This window comes from Procambarus clarkii, chromosome 88 (assembly GCF_040958095.1).
Source record: "Procambarus clarkii isolate CNS0578487 chromosome 88, FALCON_Pclarkii_2.0, whole genome shotgun sequence".
NCBI lineage: Eukaryota > Metazoa > Arthropoda > Malacostraca > Decapoda > Cambaridae > Procambarus > Procambarus clarkii.
Window position 1 is genome coordinate 12,540,638 of NC_091237.1, and position 15,417 is coordinate 12,556,054.

Sequence of the window (15,417 nt, forward strand, 5' to 3'; positions counted from 1 at the left end):
TGATGACGAGTGGTTGAAATTAATGACATTTGATGACGAGTGGTTGAAATTAATGACATTTGATGACGAGTGGTTGAAATTAATGACATTTGATGACGGGTGGTTGAAATTAATGACATTTGATGACGAGTGGTTGAAATTAATGACATTTGGTGACGTGTGGTTGAAATTAATGACATTTGGTGACGGGTGGTTGAAATGAATGACATTTGGTGACGTGTGGTTGAAATGAATGACATTTGGTGACGGGTGGTTGAAATTAATGACATTTGATGACGTGTGGTTGAAATGAATGACATTTGATGACGAGTGGTTGAAATGAATGACATTTGGTGACGGGTGGTTGAAATGAATGACATTTGATGACGAGTGGTTGAAATGAATGACATTTGGTGACGTGTGGTTGAAATTAATGACATTTGGTGACGGGTGGTTGAAATTAATGACATTTGGTGACGGGTGGTTGAAATGAATGACATTTGGTGACGTGAGGTTGAAATGATTTGATATTTTCAGTCGACATTTTCTCTTGTATTTGTGAAGATTAGAGCTTTAGAAACCTGTAATATTAGATGGTTAAAGTAGATATTCCACAACAAAGGACCAAGCACACTATCTGATACATTTTCTTCTTGTCTCTGATTCACATTGCGAGAGGTGGCCCAGTGGCCAGGTGGGGAGGTGGCCAGGTGGGGAGGTGGCCCAGTGGCCAGGTGGGGAGGGTGGCCCAGTGGCCAGGTGGGGAGGTGGCCCAGTGGCCAGGTGGGGAGGTGGCCCAGTGGCCAGGTGGGGAGGTGGCCCAGTGGCCAGGTGGGAAGGTGGCCCAGTGGCCAGGTGGGGAGGTGGCCCAGTGGCCAGGTGGGGAGGTGGCCCAGTGGCCAGGTGGGGAGGTGGCCCAGTGGCCAGGTGGGAAGGTGGCCCAGTGGCCAGGTAGGGAGGGTGGCCCAGTACCCAGGTAGGAAGGTGGCCAGGTGGCCCAATCTGAAGAACCACTGTTCTGTCCCGCTGATTCGGTCGTTAAGGTGTTGACAACTTTGGTGAGGTGGTTGAGTGACACAGGTTGGTGCCGCCCACGTCTGTCTCAACACGTTCTCGCAAATTTAATAAGTCAATATTGACTTATTAACTACGTGCATAGGTGATATACTAAACATAATAGATACCCTTAAAAAGATTCATAGAAAACACCGACCTTACCTAACCTTGTTAGTATCTTAAGATAAGCATCTTATTGCTTCGTAATTACAATTATTACTTAACCTATACCTGTTATAGGTTAGGTAATAATTGTAATTACGAAGCAATAAGATGCTTATCTTAACATGCTAAGTAGGTTAGGTAAGGTCGGTGTTTTCTATGAATCTTTTTAAGGGTATCTATTATGTTAAGTATGTCACCTATGCACATATTTAATAAGTCAATATTGACTTATTAAATTTGCGAGAACGGGTTGTCTGTCTAGGGCTCCCTGACGGGGTCGAGTCTAGAGAACATTATCGTGGGCCGAACACGTTAGCGGTCGGCCCTTGTGTCGAGACCTCGTCCCGGGGCTTGTTGACTCTTAGGGTCGTGAGTTGTGACACACTGAGCACGTTACATTCCCCCAGGTCGGCCGAGCGGACAGCACGCTGGACTTGTGATCCTGTGGTCCTGGGTTCGATTCCAGGCGCCGGCGAGAAACAATGGACCGAGTTTCTTTCACCCCTGATGCCCCTGTTACCTAGCAGTAAAATAGGTACCTGGGAGTTAGTCATCTGTCACGGGCTGCTTCCTGGGGGTGGAGGCCTGGTCGAGGACCGGACCGCGGGGACAGTAAGCCCAGAAATCATCTCAAGATAGCCTCAAGATACGAGCCGAGTTACCTGTTAGTCTACTCTGCAGTTGAGTAACCTAAATCTTTTTGTTGAAGGTGGGGGTGGGGAGGCAATTATCAGGGGAAAGCGCCAAGCCATTACGACTGTATAGCACTGGGAAGGGGTCAGGATAAGGATTTGGGATGGGACGGGGGGAAGGAATGATGCCCAACCACTTAGACGGTCGGGGATTCATCTGTTATTCACGTAACTTATATTAACCAACTTTGGTGTCTGTTGTTTTACACAGGTGACACGAGGCTTTTCACCCACTCCCAGTACCCCGAGAACACTGACGTTAAGTAATAGTTCTTATATATACTTGTATTATATATTATATACTTATAATATAATACTTGTAACGGGAACATTATATATTTATTTTTAACTTATTTATATGATGAACTGAACAATCAAAAAATGTAATTACTACCAACGTTTGTAGCGTGTGAGAGTTAAGCTGCTGCGGCTTTTGTTGAGACATTGACGGCAATAAATGATCGACTTTTAGAGCCAAATGATTTTTTTTTTGCATATTGCCACAATTTCTGTTTTAACACGCAACGTTGTGGCATTTTCCAGCTATTAATTTAATAAAAAAACATGCATGAGAAAAATTGCGCTATAAAATTCAATCATTTAATGACGTCGCTGTCAGAGCAGCAGCAGCAGCAGCATTCATTGCTGTCTTAAACAAGTCATATTTCACATTGCATGGAATTTATTTCTGACTCCAGTGCAGCATTGTTAAAAAAAAAAAACACTTTTCCTTGATGACTTCAGTGACTGTGTGCATTCAGTGTGGTGAGTGACTCCTGGTCGACGACCGGGCCGCGGGGACACAAAGCCCCGGAAGCACCTCAAGGTAAGGTAAGGTAAGGGGAAGAGACGTCTGGTTAAGGTTAAAGCGTCTGAAGTTATCCACTTGTACTGCGTTAGTCAATATTGGTGATGTTTGAGCCACAGGGGCCAGACTTCCTCTCTCAGACCTCTGGTGCTGTTTAGCCTTTCGGACTCGGCGCTGTCTTCTGATCATTATTTTCAGAGAGGTCTATTGTCTGGGTGGTGCATCTACTGCCTCCTCTACCCTTCAGGAGGTCCTGCCTTAGCTGGTGCGCGCGCTCTGTCTGTCTGTGTCTGTCTCTCTGTCTCTCTGTCTCTCTGTCTCTCTGTCTCTCTGTCTCTCTGTCTCTCTCTCTCTCTCTCTCTCTGTCTCTCTCTCTCTCTCTCTCTCTCTCTCTCTCTCTCTCTCTGTCTGTCTCTCTCTCTCTCTCTCTCTCTCTCTCTCTCTCTCTCCTCTCGTCTCTCTCTCTCTCTCTCTCTCTCGTATATATTCATTAAAAGAGACGGGAAAGTATTACGATGCCATAGTAATTTTGTAGTATTTGTATTCTAATTTATATTTTGGCCAGCTAAAAATCAAAGTTCTGAATAAAGCTTTGATTTTACTGCTGTCCTCCTCACCCTGTCCCCGTGTAATGTGACGTGTTAAGTTCAATAAGTTGCGACTTGTTACCTCAGTGATGCCACACAGCCCCGCTCCTCTGGCAGGCCAGTCCACTATGGGCTCACCATAGCCCGTGCTACTGGGATATCTTTCACCCTATGCCCACTGTTACCTAGCAGTAAAATAGGTACCTGGGTGTTAGTCATCTGTCACGGGCTGCTTCCTGGGGGTGGAGGCCTGGTCGAGGACCGGGCCGCGGGGACACTAAAAGCCCTGAAATCATCTCAAGATAACCTCAAGATGTTTAAATGACGGCCGTAAGTGTACACAGTCTTGACCAGACGTGCTTTAATGTTAAGGCATTAAAGATATTCCTCATCAGTCTAGCGATGAGCACAAATGTGGCCTCGGGTCCCCTAGTCAGTTGTGATGAGTTCTGGGGGCACCATGAGCCATCTCTTCACTCCATGTGTGTCAGGGTGAACACACGCTGTGAACACGTCACGTCAGTGAACATTTTCCTCCGTAAGCGTGGTAATGTTTCAAGTCAGTGGTTCACAGACGGCATTACCCATACACATAGTGTTGCTACTAATAATTTGTTGAGTGTCTCTCTGGTGTAGCTTGCAGCGTCGTGCAAGTTTATTAAAAAGATTAATCATTAACTTAGTTTCAAGTTCTGTGAGCGTCATATGGGAGAAGCTTAGTGCTTGAGTGTAGCTGAACAATAGCGAACATTAGCTGGGTTTAGGCCGTCGTGAGACAGGTTAATGTGTTCACTGTTCGCGTGAACAAACGAATTCTTCAACGTTGTAAACTAGAATGAATTGAAACATTATAAAAATAATTTATTTTTGTAAATATTTGTTTAATATATACACATATTATTGTGTGTGTATTTACTATTTGTCTGCAGAATCGAGCTATTAGCTCTTGGACCCCGCCTTTCTAACCAATCTCTCTTTTTTTTCCTCAACTACATATATGTCAACTACATATATTTCTAACACGCGCGCGCGAACATCCCCACGAAGCAGCCGGTACCAGTTGTCTAACTCCCAGGTACCTATTTACTGTTAGGTGAACAGACACATAAGAGTTAAAGAAACTGGCCATAAACGGCCGGGAATCGAACCCGGGCCCATAGGACAACGACCCCCGAACGCTGTTCACTCAGCCGCGAGGCTTCAGAGTATGTGATTTCGTCCAGTTTAATATTTTAATAATAAAATAGATTTTAAAACTAATGAGGATTTGAAGCTTGAGTGTACACAATTTACTTTGGTGCAAACAAGGGGTAACTACATTTCCTCGTGCTATTAAAGCTGTTTGGGTTCCGTGCCGGGGTAAAAGTAAACATGTTTCCGTTTGGTTGAAATTGGCCAATTGTGTTGTTTGGCGGATGTGTAATTCGCTAAAGGACATCATAGGATATTGATGAGAGATCAATGAGAACACATGTGAGAAATCACAGTCAAGGGAGGGTGTGCAGGTGTGTGACGAGGGTGGTAGTGGTGTGTGTGACGAGGGTGTGGTGGTGTGTGTGTAGGGTGTGGTGGTGTGACGAGGGTATGGTGGTGGTGGTGTGTGTGTGTGACGAGGGTGTGGTGGTGTGTGTGTAGGGTGTGGTGGTGTGACGAGGGTGTGGTGGTGGTGGTGTGTGTGTGTGACGAGGGTGTGGTGGTGGTGTGTGTGTGTGACGAGGGTGTGGTGTGTGTGTGTAACGAGGGTGTGGTGGTGGTGTGTGTGTGTGACGAGGGTGTGGTGGTGGTGTGTGTGTGTGACGAGGGTGTGGTGGTGTGTGTGACGAGGGTGTGGTGGTGTGTGTGTAGGGTGTGGTGGTGTGACGAGGGTATGGTGGTGGTGGTGTGTGTGTGTGACGAGGGTGTGGTGGTGGTGGTGGTGGTGGTGTGTGAGACGAGGGTGTGGTGGTGGTGGTGGTGTGTGAGACGAGGATGTGGTGGTGGTGGTGGTGTGTGACGAGGGTGTGGTGGTGGTGTGTGTGTGACGAGGGTGTGGTGGTGGTGTGTGTGACGAGGGTGTGGTGGTGGTGTGTGACGAGGGTGTGGTGGTGGTGTGTGACGAGGGTGTGGTGGTGGTGTGTGTGTGTGACGAAGGTGTGGTGGTGGTGGTGGTGTGTGTGTGACGAGGGTGTGGTGGTGGTGGTGTGTGTCTGACGAGGGTGTGGTGGTGGTGGTGTGTGTGACGAGGGTGTGGTGGTGGTGTGTGTGTGTGAGACGAGGGTGTGGTGGTGGTGTGTGTGTGACGAGGGTGTGGTGGTGGTGGTGTGTGTGTGACGAGGGTGTGGTGGTGGTGGTGGTGGTGGTGTGTGTGACGAGGGTGTGGTGGTGGTGGTGGTGTGTGTGACGAGGGTGTGGTGGTGGTGGTGTGTGTGAACGAGGGTGTGGTGGTGGTGGTGGTGTGTGACGAGGGTGTGGTGGTGGTGTGTGTGTGTGTGAGACGAGGGTGTGGTGGTGGTGTGTGTGACGAGGGTGTGGTGGTGGTGTGTGTTTGACGAGGGTGTGGTGGGTGTGTGACGAGGGTGTGGTGGTGGTGTGTGTGACGAGGGTGTGGTGATGTGTGTGACGAGGGTGTGGTGGTGTGTGTGACGAGGGTGTGGTGGTGGTGTGTGACGAGGGTGTGGTGGTGTGTGTGTGTGACGAGGGTGTGGTGGTGGTGTGTGACGAGGGTGTGGTGGTGGTGTGTGTGTGACGAGGGTGTGGTGGTGTGGTGTGTGTGACGAGGGTGTGGTGGTGTGTGTGTGTGACGAGGGTGTGGTGGTGGTGGTGTGTGACGAGGGTGTGGTGGTGATGTGTGTGACGAGGGTGTGGTGGTGTGTGTGTGTGTGTGACGAGGGTGTGGTGGTGTGTGTGTGTGTGTGACGAGGGTGTGATGGTGGTGTGTGTGTGTGACGAGGGTGTGGTGGTGGTGTGTGTGTGACGAGGGTGTGGTGGTGGTGGTGGTGTGTGTGACGAGGGTGTGGTGGTGGTGGTGGTGTGTGTGTGTGTGTGACGAGGGTGTGGTGGTGGTGTGTGTGACGAGGGTGTGGTGGTGTGTGTGTGTGACGAGGGTGTGGTGGTGGTGTGTGTGTGACGAGGGTGTGGTGGTGGTGTGTGTGTGACGAGGGTGTGGTGGTGGTGTGTGTGTGACGAGGGTGTGGTGGTGGTGGTGTGTGTGACGAGGGTGTGGTGGTGGTGGTGTGTGTGACGAGGGTGTGGTGGTGGTGGTGTGTGTGACGAGGGTGTGGTGGTGGTGTGTGTGTGACGAGGGTGTGGTGGGGGTGTGTGTGACGAGGGTGTGGTGGTGTGTGACGAGGGTGTGGTGGGGGTGTGTGGCGAGGGTGTGGTGGTGGTGTGTGTGACGAGGGTGTGGTGGTGGTGGTGTGTGTGACGAGGGTGTGGTGGTGGTGGTGGTGTGTGTGACGAGGGTGTGGTGGTGGTGGTGGTGTGTGTGACGAGGGTGTGGTGGTGGTGGTGGTGTGTGACGAGGGTGTGGTGGTGGTGTGATACTTGTCCTGTGAGCGATAGTTTATTGTGCACCCCATACTCATCCTGTGAGCGGTAGTGCAGAAAGGCATTACAACTGGCCCGAAAGGTCTTAATCAGACCATAGCAGAGATTTATTACATTAAAAATTAAATCTAACCTGCACACATTGTAATTATAATGTCAGTCATTTTTTTCATTACAATGTCCGTTTATATTAAATTATTATTCATTGGTGATTGGTCTATTGCAAAGCACTAAACTAATTTAGGTTAGGGTTATTACAGGATCATAGAGATGCTGTTTATTATTATTAGTCTTCACACAGATTATACATTAGTCTTCACACAGATTATACATTAGTCTTGTATGTCATTTATCTACTAGAAGGGAAACATGGATACAGTGTAAGGATTTCAGGTATTTTATCATTAGTAATCAAATGGTTTTCCAATTTCATGCAGCGTAAGTTTAGATTAATCTCAGAATTGGCAATTCTTTTTCAGTCTAAGTTGTAATGTTCTAATGTGTCCCTGTCTTTGTCCACACACTTTACACTACATTTCATCTAGAACCCCCCTAACCATTTCATCTCACCCTGTCCATGGAGGACAGAAGAAAATGTATATATGCTGGTTAGCATTGTAAATGTGTGGCCACGTCTGTGGTAGAATAGAAAAAAAAATTCATCTAGAACTCTATACAAGACGAACTGCCAGAGATACTTGGAGCCAAGTCGTATTCGAGCTGTGGCAACGTCGGACAAAGGGAGCCGGTCGGCCGAGCGGACAGCACGCTGGACTTGTGATCCTGTGGCCCCGGGTTCGATCCTGGGCGCCGGGGAGAAACAATGGGCAGAGTTTCTTTCACCTTATGCCCCCTGTTACGTAGCAGTAAAATAGGTACCTGGGTGTTAGTCAGCTGTCACGGGCTGCTTCCTGGGGGTGGAGGCCTGGTCGAGGACCGGGCCGCGGGGACACTAAAGCCCCGAAATCATCTCAAGATAACGTCTGTTAGTCTGCGGATGATGTTACTTGTCCCATACACATGTTCTGTGTGGCACAGTTCATTGTGACAATGGCTCTGATAGTACCTGTTTACACTATTCTATTTTCTTCAGATTCATCTGAGGGTTCTCGTCTAATGACACTTTTAAAGATTTATATATGATAGTCCAAGCTATGTCATCTACATAGCTAAAGTGATTTTTGACCAGACCACACACTAGAAATTGAAGGGACGACGACGTTTCGGTCCGTCCTGGACCATTCTCAAGTCGATTGTGTGATTGTGTTAAGTTCCATCACACAATCGACTTGAGAATGGTCCAGGACGGACCGAAACGTCGTCGTCCCTTCAATTTCTAGTGTGTGGTCTGGTCAACATACTTCAGCCACGTTATTGTGACTCATCGCCTGCATAGCTAAAGTGATATTTTCAGGACGAGTTGAGATTGATTAGAGTGAGAGAGAATAGAGTAAGGTATTGATTAGAACATTAAACAAAGTGGGGCTTAATACTACTACTTGTAGGGTGCCTAGTTACTCTAATTTAGTTACACTTCTGTAGCCTTGAAACAGTGCAGAGGACGTCTGGGTGGTAAGATAACCTCGTATCGATTGTAACAGTTGACTACCTATATTCATTGTAGCTAATTCATACAGGATCACTTCTCTGTTAGCGTTTCTATATTTCTATATATAAATATCTAAGGCATTTTTGAAATGAAGAAATGTGTACCTGTGCCTTCTAGTTCCACGGAGAGTGAGGAAGGTTGTGACGCAGTTGTGTACACTATTACCATGTGTGTGAAGACACTAATACAGGGGGCCTCGTAGCCTGGTGGATAGCGCGCAGGACTCGTAATTCTGTGGCGCGGGTTCGATTCCCGCACGAGGCAGAAACAAATGGGCAAAGTTTCTTTCACCCTAAGTGCCCCTGTTACATAGCAGTAAATAGGTACCTGGGAGTTAGTCAGATGTCACGGGCTGCTTCCTGGTGTGTGTGTGTGTGGTGTGGAGAAAAAAAAATAATAATAGTAGTTAGTAAACAGTTGATTGACAGTCGAGAGGCGGGCCGAAAGAGCAAAGCTCAACCCCCGCAAACACAACAAAAACACAACTAGTAAACACTAATGTGAGATGACGTGTGTTCTTAAATTATATACAATAATCTACTGAGCATCATACCTTTTAAAGGTTTTTACATGTGCATCTGGTCAATGAGACCAGTTGCATATGTAAAACCTATGCAACTGGACAGACAGTCAGTTTGGAGACAGACAGCTGCCCAGTGACTTACCTCGCACGATATAGTTCCAATATTGCCATATACACCATGTAGTGTATAGTGTAGTGTATTTTCTAAGGATATAGTGATACTGTGATCAGCCAGGAGCAGTGCTACTGGGAAGGGCTGCATCATCCAGTTCATGATCAGTATATTGATCGTTTCATTAATCATGTTGATCGTTCAACATAACATTAATGAGAGCATTTGTGTCTTTGGACTCAACATGCAATGGTAACATTTTTATAGCTAGAGAGCAGAGTCAATTTTTAAATTAAGAACTTGGCGTTCTGTAGCGGTTTGGATGTGAAGTTTGTGTGCCTTTTTACCAATAATTTTGTTTATGCCTTTCCAGGCTTTGCTCAGTGGAGTTTACTGGTTAAGTTTACTAACAAAACCCTCCCAGTCATTTTGACTTAAGTTTAGTAATTGACTTCCATGCTTCAGCAAGCGAAGTTCAGGAAAGTTTCAATTTTTGAGGCGTTCAAAGGTACTTGGAGCTTTTACTTATTTGTCTAGTTACTGATTTAAGTTCCATCGGTTTGGGTTGTTATTGTTTTAGATTTAGCTACTCAGAACGAAGTGTCCATGTAGCACGGGCTATGGTGAGCCCGTAAATCGGTTTGGGATCATTGTGATCTTGCTGACAAGTGTTTCTTTTGGCTTGATCCACTTACGTTCATGTCATCAATTTTAACTTGTAAGATCGTCATAAAAATTGTGTACATTTTCAGGCTTATAATTCCAGCTTTATTTGTAGTCAATTAAGAAAGTCTGTCTTTTCTCAGTGTTAACCTTTGTCTACATATATATATATATATATATATATATATATATAATATATATATATAATATATATATATATATATTGCATATATGCGAACAAGCCTGAATGGTCCCCAGGACTATATGCGACTGAAAACTCACACCCCAGAAGTGACTCGAATCCATACTCCGTGATGGTCAAGCGGATTAAGGCATCCTGTAGTTACCAGTTGCGTTGCTCCTGGGAGTATGGGTTCGAGTCATTTCTGGGGTGTGAGTTTTCAGTCATATATATATATATATATGACTGAATATATACACTCAGCTATAATATAAATATATATATAATGTGTGTGTGTTGAGGTTATCTTTAGATGATTTCGGGGCTTAGCGTCCCCGCGGCCCGGTTCTCCACCAGGCCTCCTTTTTGTTACACATCCCCAGAAAGCAGCCGGTAGCAGCCAGGTACCTATTTACTGCTAGGTAACAGGGGCATCAGGGTGAAAAAAAGCCTCTGCCCATTTGTTTCCGCCTCCACCGGGGATCGAGCCCGGAACCTCGAGACTACGAATCCGAAGCGCTGTCCACTCAGCTGTCAGGCCCCGTTTGACGTGTAAACTGGTGGGAATTGTATTTCACCTTTAAAAACGCACATTAATTACTTTGTGTAAATAAAACATGCCTCAAACACTGTCCATGTAGGGCAGACGTAAATGTATGAATGGAAGTTAGCATTTTAAAAGCACTACAATCACCTGGATGATTGTTCACTAAATGACTGAACTAACGTGAAACTGAACTAACGTGAAACCGATTTCTAAGCCTTGAAGATAGATCAAAATTAAGCTGGTTAGTATTGGTAATGTTTGGCCACGTCTGTGGTAGAAAATAATACTAAAACATTTAATCTGAATTAACTGATTGTTATTGATAATTTGATTATCATACGCACTGAGAAGTGTTATCAAATGTCTACCGTTGGTATTAGTGCACTAATCCCCCCAATGTTCTGTTTTTTGACATTTAAATCCCCCAATTAGGATGGTAGGATCAGTATGAATAAAATTCGCTAGGAACGTATAACGGAGGAGGTCTATAGATGCATATAACAGGCATTGAGAACATTTAGTGAGGAGTTACCAGCCTGGTGATCAACCAGGCTTTGACTCACACGTTAGGCTGCGAGCAGCTGCGCTCAACAGCCTGGTTGATCAGTCCAGCAACCAGGAGGCCTGGTCGACGACCGGGCCGCGGGGACGCTAAGCCCCGGAAGCACCTCAAGGAAAGCTCAAGGTGTTCATGGAAGTTATACTGTAACTCCTCTCACTCGTTGCTGAGAGTGGCTCCGGTGATGGGGATTTGTAAACATGAGACAAGTTTCTTTTTGGCCAGACCACACACTAGAAGGTGAAGGGACGACGACGACGTTTCGGTCCGTCCTGGACCATTCTCAAGTCGAAACGTCGTCGTCCCTTCACCTTCTAGTGTGTGGTCTGGTCAACATTCTTCAGCCACGTTATTGTGACTCTTCGCCTGCAAGTTTCTTTTTCTTTTATATGGGATTATAACACTTGTAGGTTGGGGAAATAGGAGTTCGGTTTTCTTGCAGGCAAAGAGTATCTTTGTCCTCAGCCCTTGTGAAGACGATATGCTGTGTGATGAGGGAGGAAAATATCTCCATCAAAAGCCAGTGTGAAGAGTATCATTGTGTGACAGACTAAATTAAAAGACAGCAACTATAAAAACGTGACAAGACAGGTTCACGAAGCTGAGACCCGTCCGGGCGCTGCCTCTCGCATCCCTGAGTAGGGTGGTGGACCCTGAGTAGGGTGGTGGACCCTGAGTAGGGTGGTGGACCCTGAGTAGGGTGATGGACCCTGAGTAGGGCGGTGGGCCCTGAGCAGGGCGGTGGGCCCTGAGCAGGGCGGTGGGCCCTGAGCAGGGCGGTGGGCCCTGAGCAGGGCGGTGGGCCCTGAGCAGGGCGGTGGGCCCTGAGCAGGGCGGTGGACCCTGAGTAGGGTGGTGGACCCTGAGTAGGGTGGTGGACCCTGAGTAGGGTGATGGACCCTGAGTAGGGCGGTGGGCCCTGAGCAGGGCGGTGGGCCCTGAGCAGGGCGGTGGGCCCTGAGCAGGGCGGTGGGCCCTGAGCAGGGCGGTGGGCCCTGAGCAGTGACTGTGTCCTCCAGAGGACCTAGTGGCCTAGTCATTCAGAGCTTCATGTCACCAGGAACACGGTCCTCGTGGGGTCCTCGTGGGGTCCACGTGGGGTCCTCGTGGGGTCCTCGTGGGGTCCTCGTGGGGTCCACGTGGGGTCCACATGGGGTCCACGTGGGGTCCTCTACAAGCTTATCAAACACTCACCCTCTCTCTGTGTCTAACTTGCCTATGTTCATTCCTTAGGCACTTACTCTCATCTATGTTTCTGTTCCTCATCTGTTCCCTCGCCTTCCTCACCACTTTTAGACTTAATTTCTCATTATCATTCATATTTCATAACATTACACATGTTAACATTCTCCATATATAATGTTTAAGCTTTAAATTTCCCACCATAAGTGTACACGAGAGACTAGCACTCCAGGCAGATTTCTCCCTCTGTGTCTATCTTCTTTAAAATCCCGGCTTTTATCACATCTGTCACTCTCCTTCCATGTCACCCCTCACTGTCTCTCGCACACACCTGTCTCTCGCACACACCTGTCTCTCGCACACACCTGTCTCTCGCACACACCTGTCTCGCGCACACACCTGTCTTACGCACATCCCAGGTGTTTAAACCTTAACATGCAACCCGTTCTCGCACTTGCTTATAGTCAATATTGGCTTATTTAATAAGTGCATATGTGACATACTAATTGATTGTGAATATTTTAGTTTGCCTTGAAAAGCTTCATAGAAAACACCGACCTCACCTAACCTTCTTAGTATGTTAAGATAAGCGTCTTATTGCTTCTTAATTACAATTATTACTTAACCTATACCGTTGATAGGTTAAGTAATAATTGTAAATAAGAAGCAATAAGATGCTTATCTTAACATACTAAGAAGGTTAGGTGAGGTCGGTGTTTTCTATGAAGCTTTTCAAGGCAAACTAAGATATTCACAATCAATTAGTATGTCATATATGCACTTATTAAATAAGCCAATATTGACTATAAGCAAGTGCGAGAACGGGTTGCAACATATGTAGCCCTTCACTATTGGCCTACATTTAACACTGTACTCACTCCAGTACTGTGTACTGTACTGTGTACTCAGTACTCACAGTACTCACTGTGACTTGGCTCCTGTTTGCCTTCTCTTACGGCTGTCGTCTCTCAAGTATCAGTAACATGTTTAAACTAATCTGCACAAGTCTGTATCATCCTCTGATTGAAGATAGGTGTTATCATGCATGGGTAACGTTGACAGCATGTCAGTCAGTCATATCATAAACTTTTAGGCATTCTTATGCTGAATGAAAACCTTTTACTGAAATCAACATAGTTCTTCCCACTCCTGCCCAAATGGTACATATTCGCGCTCGCTTAGCTCATTCTTCTGATAATTACCTTCATGCACAATACACTCACCATCCCGGCCTTGTACACTATTGTTTCTCTGTGAGCATAACACCCGGTATCTATTATTTTAATACAGCGGTATAATCACAGATAATTTTACGAAGTTGCCGAATAAAGGAGGACTCGCTGGGTGTGTAGAATCATAGCCAGCAACAACAGCCCGTCTTGTATCATTGCTGTACCGTGTTCCCGTCCGTTCTGGCCAGTTCTCCATCGTTGTGCTGAACCAGTTCTCAGTGAACTTGAACTTGGCCACACAGAGAACGTTCAAAATTTCAAGGTATTATTGAACTTGTCTCTTCCATCGATATGTCTTATGGTGTCCTGCATTGACGGACAGTGTGTGTAGGGGGAGAGAGAGAGAGAGAGGGGGGGGGAGAGAGAGATGGGGGGGGGGGGGAGGAGAGAGAGAAAGGGAGTGGCAGAGCATGTGAACCAGTGGAGAGTATGGGAGAGGAAGGGAATGAAGGGAGGGGGCCTCCATATTGTGGAAGGGAATGAAGGGAGGGGGCCTCCATATTGTGGAAGGGAATGAAGGGAGGGGGCCTCCATATTGTGGAAGGGAATGAAGGGAGGGGGCCTCCATATTGTGGAAGGGAATGAAGGGAGGGGGCCTCCATATTAGGGAATGAGCCAGAGTATTAGGCGGTGGGGAGGGTGGGAAGGACCCAAAAATATTTGGGGAAGAGAAAGACCAGCTTATGGGGGAGAAGGGAGGTGGGTGAACATGGGGGAAGAGGGGGGGGGGGGCAGAATATAGACGAGGGATGGAGGATTGAGCCCCGGGTATTTGATGTTGTGTAGAGTGGGGGGGGGGGTGATGAGAAGTTACATTGCCGACTAAACAGGCATGCGCGCGAGCACCGATAACCCCCCCCCCCTTTAAATATATTACTTAATATAATTGTTAATATTAATTTAATAATAGTTAATATTTATTAAATACAATACAAAGTAGCAATAATTAATAATATTTAAGAATAAAGATTTTGAGGTTTTAACAAATGAAAGCAAAATATAGTATTAAGGGAATATTGAGTAGGGCAGGTGTTGAGTAGGGCAGGTGTTGAGTAGGGCAGGTGTTGGGAAGGGCAGGTGTATTGTGGTGGTAATAGAAAACGCAGCAGGTGTGAACGCTCACACCTGCAATTTGGCATAATGTGAGCGTTCACGGGTGTACTCGCCGCTGATTGGTCCGGTGCCCATCATAACTTGTATTGGTTCTTCCTGCCTGTTTTTGCTGGGGTTGAACTCCAGCTCTTGGGTGCGTGCACACATACGCCTGTGTGTGCACACATGTGCCCGTACTCACCTAGTTGTGCTTGTGGGGGTTGAGCTTTGTCTCTTTGGTTTCGTCTCTCACCCGTCAATAAAATGGTGTACAGATTCGTTTGTGTGTGCACACATGTGCCCGTGGGGGCGCACATGTGCCCGTGGGGGCGCACATGTGCCCGTGTGCACTACTTACTAACCACTACACAACATTTTGTCCTGTCAACCACCATCCCCTTCACCACACATCAAGTCCTGTCCTACCCCCATACCCCATTCTCTCTCAATTCCTCCTTTCATCACTTATTAATAATTACAACTCCCCCCCCCCCACTGTCCTTAATTCACCCTATCACTCATATCTTTCCTCTCTCCTTCCCCTACACGGTTGGGGCACCATTCCTTCCCTCCTCCGTCCCATCCCAAAATCCTTATATCCTGACCCCATCCGAGTGCTATATAGTCGTAATGACTTGGCGCTTTCCCCCTGATAGTTCCCTTCCTTCCCCTACACCTGAACCCGTCAGAAGGTCAGTGAATGATACATTGAATACAACTCTGAGGGTAAGACAAGACATGAACTGCAGAGCAAGTAGATATTTGGAGGAGGATGGAAACGTAAGAGATAAAGAGAAATGAGTAAAGCTTCACCACTGGGTTTAACAATCAGGGGCTGAAGGCTCTGATCGACGTCTACAGGTCTGTCTGTCTGCCTGCCTGTCTGCCTGCCTGCCTGCCTGTCT

General features: G+C 46.8%; 1 protein-coding gene across 1 annotated transcript; it reads right to left on the reverse strand.

Annotated features, from left to right (window-relative positions):
* Positions 1 to 11,599: 11,599 nt before the first annotated feature.
* On the reverse strand, positions 11,600 to 12,046 carry LOC138359045 (proline-rich protein HaeIII subfamily 1-like). Its single transcript, XM_069317738.1, has one exon. The coding sequence runs from the start codon at positions 12,044 to 12,046 to the stop codon at positions 11,600 to 11,602; it is 447 nt and encodes a 148-aa protein (XP_069173839.1).
* Between the last annotated feature and the right edge of the window lie 3,371 nt (positions 12,047 to 15,417).

Bases quoted from the DNA above. Each gene is read 5' to 3' on its own strand.
- LOC138359045 (XM_069317738.1), bottom strand. From the start codon at position 12,046: ATGACTAGGCCACTAGGTCCTCTGGAGGACACAGTCACTGCTCAGGGC.